This window comes from Sapajus apella, unplaced genomic scaffold (genome assembly GCF_009761245.1).
Source record: "Sapajus apella isolate SASKATOON/1434 unplaced genomic scaffold, GSC_monkey_1.0 scaffold20, whole genome shotgun sequence".
Classification (NCBI taxonomy): Eukaryota; Metazoa; Chordata; class Mammalia; order Primates; family Cebidae; genus Sapajus; species Sapajus apella.
In genome coordinates this window covers 11,814,223-11,821,065 of record NW_022436960.1, presented here as the reverse complement: position 1 = coordinate 11,821,065, position 6,843 = coordinate 11,814,223, and the positions used below count along the sequence as shown (strand labels likewise).

Sequence of the window (6,843 nt, the reverse complement as noted above, 5' to 3'; positions counted from 1 at the left end):
CTATTTCAGTAACCATAATTACTAATAACTAAGAGAATACAAATGTCCATCAATAAAAAGTCATCTCTTAACTGTGGAAGGCCAGCAGTTAATATACTGGACTACAAAATGAAAGCAAGTGATGCTTCTTCCCTCTAAGAACCTGCAGAATACCAAGACAGGTGTTTCAAGAATCACCCAAAAAGGTCAGTTTTAAATTGCATGTTTAAGACAGAAACATTACTTGACATGGGACTTTCTAGGTAAAAAAGGAAGACATTGACTTAGATCCTAAGAGTGTTTCTTCTCTTTATTTGCAAGATAAGTTGATTGATTAATTTCAATTCTTAATAGCCAAAACTTGTGACTCCGAAGTAGATCTGTACTCTGGTGAGATATACTTAACTCATAATTATGCACCCAAAGTTTTTGTTAAAGGTATCAGCCAATAATAAAACTTTTAATGACTGTAGCAAGTTGACACTTTCTGGTTTTCTATCCAGCTATTCAATATAGTCTTGTTTTTGGTACCACCATTAGAATTCACTGAGGAATAAACAAGACAGAGAAGCGCACAGCACTTGCTAGATACTCACTTAAAGTATATGATACTTAAAATAGCATCCTTTCCTGGATATGAAGTTTTATTCACATTTGAAAATATATTCTTCAATAAGTTCTAAATTCTTCACTGTAAAAAGTGAGGGTAAGTAGATTTATTTTCATTTTCCTTGAAAGAATTTGATCACATGTAAGACAACAAAAAGAACCTATTTAAAAATATTGTTTTAATAAGGTGACAGGTGATGGTCCTCTGGCCAGGTATTTATTTAGAAACCACCACTTACAACTCAAACTGGTATTCCAAAGGGAGTAGTTAAAAACAAAAACAAGAAAACATACAACTACTACAATTTCTCTTACTCTTCACTTTTCTTTTTATTATTCAAAAGTCAAATGTTATTTTTAAATCATCCATCCTCAATTTTGAATTTAATGTACCGTCATTTCCCCAAGATATGAAATTTCAGAATCTCTTTGGAATACTAATTTCATGTTTCTAGATTTAACAAAACTGCTGAAGTTTTAAATTCCACTCTATTTCCCTGAATTCTCGACAGTTGCTGATGTAAATTTTAATATAAAATATTTAGTCACAAAATAGTATTGCTTTTGTATGCACATAGTTGTAAGATTACTTTGCTTTTGTCAATAAAAACTATACCATCTTTCATAAAACTCTAAACAAATTAAGAACTGTGATGTAAAACAAAAATTACACATGGTAAAACAGGTACCAGCACAACGTTAGGTTATATTACATCAAAAAAAGTTTTAATGGTCCCAAATATATATATTCAACAACTAAGCATACACTCAGGGGAGGAAAAAAATCAAAAACAAAATAAAACAAAAAAAAAATTATGACACAAATGACCACATCTAGAATTCCACTCAATCTTTAATCAAGTAGGGACAAATCCCCACTTAAAAAAAAAAAAAAACAAAAAAACTGCAGTTTGAAGGGCAAAGGGAACAGATAAAAAAGAGGAAAACTTTATATTCGCCCCTCCCCCACAGAGGTTTTCCAAACCTGTTGTAGCTTGACTAAAATGTTCAGAATGTATGATTTTAAAGGCAGGTCTCTTTATACAAAGAAACTGCTGGCATTCTTAACTAGCGAAGAATTATGGCAGAAAGGCCCATTCTTCTAAGTGTCAAACATGGTCCAAGAAAGCATATTCTGATTGTAGCAACTGACCAGTCAATCCAGAGTTCCACTTACAAAACCCCTGCCCTGTTGGCTTTTTGTTTCCATTTCCTTCCCTGAGAAAAGGGCAATGTGTGGTCCAAGCTGGAGAGCTCAAAGGCTTAAGTCTTTCCCCTAAATGTATGATATCCCCTCCTCCTGCTCCATTGAATTGGCACTTGATGAGCAGAAGTCAAGTGTAAGAGGCTGATCTGTGTCAGTCATTCACAAGAGACCACTGCGCTTTGTTGTGGATTTTGTATGGGGGAGGGGTGGAGAACCAGTTTTTTTCAACAGGTACTGATCCTAGGCCGTTGCCATTATTATGAGTCAAATTTTGCTTTCTTTGCCAATGGTAACGTATCTTCCTTATCTTCATCCTCATCATCATCTTCATCATCATCAGGATAATCTACCAGACCCACGAGGCCTCCCTGTTCAGAAATAAGCATCAGACCAAAGAAAACAAAACACGTGTGACGACACTGGTGTTTTATGACTGGAGAAAGAAACCAGATCCTAACTCAACCAGTAATTGTGGTTATTTTTGGGTGGTGGGACTGTGTTAAATGTAAATGTTTATGTATTGTCTAAATTTTCAGTAATAGACATGCAGACTTTTTTGAGTTAATTAAAATTAAAGCAAAGAAACTCATTTTTTCCTCCCACTGCACCCTCAGACAGGGTCTCACTGGGTCACCCAGGCTAGATGCAATAGTGCGATCTTTGCTCACTGCAACCTCCACCTCCCAGGTTCAATCAATTCTCCCTGCCTCAGCCTCCCGAGTAGCTGGGATTACAGGTGCCCACCACCATGCCCAACTAATTTTTGTATTTTTAGTAGAGACGGGGTTTCACTGGGCAGGCTGGTCTTGAACTCCTGACCTCAGATGATCCACCCGCCTTGGCTTCCCAAAGTGCTGAGATGATGGGCATGAGCCTCTGCACTTGATCTAAGGCAAAAAAATTTTAAGCAGTCTATAATCCTAGCAAATTACCCAGGAGTTAGAAAATGAATGAAAATGTTTCAAGACTTAACAGCACATTAAAATTTTTTTTAAACATAAAGTCTAAAATAGTATCAAAATGAGGCTGAGTGTGGTGGCTCATGCCTATAATTCCATCACTTTGGGAGGCTGAGGCAGAGGGATAACATGAGGACAAGAGCTGGAGACCAGCCTGATCTGTTAACATGGTGAAACCCTGTCTCTAATAAAATTACAAAAATTAGCCAGGCCTGGAGGTACACATCTGTAATCCCAGCTACTCGGGAGGCCAAGGCCCAAGAATTGCTTTAATGTAGGTGGAGGTTGCAGTGAGCCGGGATCACGCCATTGCACTCCTGAGACTGTCCCCAAAAAAGTTAGCAAAATGAAAACTGCAGAAGATAAAGCAGTTCTGCCCTGACTCTTCCCCATTATTTCGTCTGGGTTTCCTCTTAGCCCTACTCCTTCACCAGAAACCACTGCAGCTCCCTTTATTTAGATGCTCAGGGAAAAATTCACATTGCTCTGCTCTCAAGCCTGCCTCTTCATTTCAGCATGTCTCAGATTCACTTCTTAGCCATAGGGGTCTCCTGTTCACTCCAGAAAAAAAAAGACGGAATGGGCATTACATTCCCGATTTAGGTCAGCAATTCCCAAATGCAGTCTTTTAACTGCTAGCCTGCCAGCCCAATAATCAATCTATTGTATCTCAAAAGAAAAAAAGGGGAGACTGCATAAGGAGCCCTAAAAGTTGGTTTTACTCTAAGATTGCATCTTTTCTACATTTTTCTTAAGATTTTGTTCCTTTCTTATATGAAGTGTTAGTGACAGTAGTAGATGGTTAGTTTCCTTAAAACTTAACTGGCAAAGTAAAGTTAGGAGTATCCAGATATTCAGATTATCATTTTCCTGCAAAGCCTTTATCTAGGTGTTAGGAAAATTTATTAAATAATAATTGAAAACCTTAACATTTCTGTAAATGTTATGACATACAAACTTGAAGTTGTAGTTGTAAAATGCACAATGCCAAAGAAAGAATTCATAATGATATTCAGACTTTTGCATTGGTCATAAAAACTTTCAGAAATTTCTCAACTTTTAGATAAGTTCAAGTGGTGGTAGGGCGGACTCGATAAATCAGTTCTAGGTGGCAGTAACCAAAGGGAATCTTAGTCAAAATTATTGCTGAGAAAACTTAAATTAGGGAAAAGGTGGGGGGCAAAATGTGAGTCAAAAATGTACCTTTGTAGTAATAGCTGCCGTCTGAGATGTATTTTTAGGTACGGATCCAGGAGAGCCTGGAGATCCTGGAGATCCAGGTGATCCTGGAGAACCAGGCAGATTTGTTGCAGAAGCCTGGCTGGTGAGGTTAGTCTTTGTTCCACTGGACAGGGAAAGCTTGAAACTTGGGCTCTGCCGTCCAGAAAGATTTGTTTTCAGAAGCACTTCCTTTTCCTCGCTTTCTTTTACTGAAAATGAGACTAGTGTCAATAATTGTCTCCCATACTCATTCTTTAAAAATTTCCCCAAGTCAGGTAACACTAAAACACATTTAACTAGCTTACTCTGTTGGGTAGAAACACTGAAGTTCAATTTATAAATGAAGCTTGCTTACCAAAATACTAAATACAACTCCATTCCTTGGATCTTACTTCAGAGAAGAAATGAAACCTTCAGAATCATATTCAGTATCCCTACCCTTCCTGAAATAGTATATTCCTTAATTGACTCAAATTAAGAAAACTTTAAGTCTATGCCTGCACAACACTGCTGTTCAGTCACATCCCATAAAGCAATGAGAGTCTTTAAAACCTATGCCATCACACATTCAAAGCAAATACTAACTAATCATTTTGTCAAGAAATAAGAATAAATCTAGAATGAGAAAGCCTTCATATATTCTTGCCCATTTTTTAAAACATACATTTCTTTCTTTCCATGAATTTACTTATTGGATCCATTATATCATCATCATTTTTAGTTTTGTCAGATGGAGACACTACAGCTTCTCCATCTTCCATGTCATCTTCATCTGTGTTAAACCACATCTCTTCTTCATCTTCTAGTGTTCTGGCATCTCTTCGATATCTATGATTCCTCAAAATGGAACGCATACTACGAGTAGAGAAGAAAGAATATAACTATATATGGACTTAACTGTTCTGTTACAGATGACTTATTAAACTTGTTAACACTGGGAATTAACAAGGATTTACAGATATTAAAATATAATATCAATGTAAATCCAGGTATTTAATGTACAAGATTTTAAAGAACAATTTGTAACCTTAGTAACTTGTAAATTCAAAGCAAATAATATAATACTCTGATTTTATTTTGAACACATGAAGCCTCATTGCCACTGTTTGGGCTATTTGTTCATTATCTACCTTGATACATGCCTGAGGGTCTATAGTATTATACTAAAAACCAGCTAAATCTTCAGGAAAACATTTATTTTGACCCTTATGGGAAACTACAATTTCTATTTGCTCTCTGCTTATTTCCCCATTCCTTGCCAAGCCAAAGAGTATCAAACAATAAAGCCACTACCATACAACTTGATGCTGAATGAACAGGTTCAAATATATGGTAATTTACCTGTCAAGTTTGGGATTATCTTGTCTTTCTCTTTGTTGTTCAAATCTCAGTTTTAATCCTTTAAATGTCTGTACATAATCTACATCTTCCAGTGCTTTCCAGTAATTTTCAATTACATGAGCAGTTAATGATTTTATATCTTCCTACAGAAGAGAATAGTAATGAAAAAATGTCATCTTAGCAAGATGATGCTTAATAAATTCATTCTCATCAAAAATACATTAATTTCATAAAATTACATAATCTTAGAGATGGTCAAACAAAAAAAATGGGAATAACATACGCTAGCTACTACAGTAAGTCCCCAATTTATCTATGGGTCTTTTTTTTATTTTTTATTTTTATTTTTTTTGAGATGGAGTTTCACTCTTGTTGCCCAGGCTGGAGTACAATGGCGTCATCTTGGCTCACCACAACCTCCACCTCCCGGCTTCATGCGATTCTCCTGCCTCAGCCTCCCAAGTAGCTGGGATTACAGCATATGCCACCAAGCCCAGCTAATTTTATATTTTTAGTAGAGATGGGGTTTCTCCATGTTGGTTAGGCTGGTCCTGAACTCCTGACCTCAGGTGATCTACCCACCTCAGCCTCCCGAAGTGCTGGGTTTATAGGTGTGAGCCGCCACACCTGGTTATCTATGTCTTTACAAAGTAAATGTCCAGGTCTTGCCCTAGGTAATTTTGATTCTGATGTGGGGGATGGGTATGTGATTTAGAGATGGGTTCTCACTCTGGGACCCAGGTTGAGGTATAGTTGAATGATCACAGCTCACCGCAGCCTTTAACTCCTGGGCTTAAGCTGTCCTTCCACTTCAGCCTCCCAAGCAGCTACGACTATAGGCATGTACCACCATATGGGGCTAAGTTTTTGTTTTTGTTAATTTTGGAGAGATGGGGTCTTGAAATGTTGCCCGAGCTAGTCTCTAACTCCTGGCCTAAAGCAATCTTCCCAACTTGGCCTGCCAAAGTACATATAAGCCACTGTGCCTGGCCATGGGCATTTGTATTTTATTAATGAAATTTTATTTTAGGTTCAGGGGTCCATGTGCATATTTGTTATATGGGTAAACTACGTGTCGCAGGGGTTTGATGTACAGATTATTTCATCACCCTAATAAGCACAGTACCCAATGGATGGTTTTTTTAATGCTCACCTCTCCCACTCACTACCTTCAAAACGGCCCTGGTATCTGTTGTTTCCTTATTTCCATGTGTACTCAAAGTTTAGTTCCCACTTACAAATGAGAACACACAATAGCCATGTGTATTTTAAAAGCATGTCACAGGCCGGACGAAGTGGCTCATGCCTGTAATCCCAGCACTTTGGGAGGCCAAGGTGGGCAGATCATCTACGGTCAGGAGTTTGAGGCCAGCCTAGCCAACATAGTGAAACCCTATCTCTACTAAAAATATAAAAATTATTTGTTTACACAGGCAAGGTGAAACAAAATACATACATACATATATATATATATATATATAATACATATATGTATGCTAATGATACATACATACACACACACACACA

At 37.3% G+C, this 6,843-nt stretch overlaps 1 protein-coding gene across 2 annotated transcripts in view; it reads right to left on the bottom strand.

Annotated features, from left to right (window-relative positions):
• Positions 1–899: 899 nt before the first annotated feature.
• PPP4R3A (protein phosphatase 4 regulatory subunit 3A) overlaps positions 900–6,843 on the bottom strand; it is a 51,960-nt gene continuing 46,016 nt past the window's right edge. The window contains exons 13-16 of one of the 2 annotated variants that reach the window (XM_032287620.1): positions 5,317–5,459; positions 4,640–4,830; positions 3,958–4,184; positions 900–2,163 (exon numbers count right to left, since the gene is read on the bottom strand). In XM_032287620.1, the coding sequence (XP_032143511.1) occupies positions 2,053–2,163; positions 3,958–4,184; positions 4,640–4,830; positions 5,317–5,459 (672 nt within the window). In that variant the 3' untranslated portion in view covers positions 900–2,052. The remainder of the gene's footprint in view (positions 2,164–3,957; positions 4,185–4,639; positions 4,831–5,316; positions 5,460–6,843) is intronic. The other variant, XM_032287621.1, reaches the window with a different exon arrangement.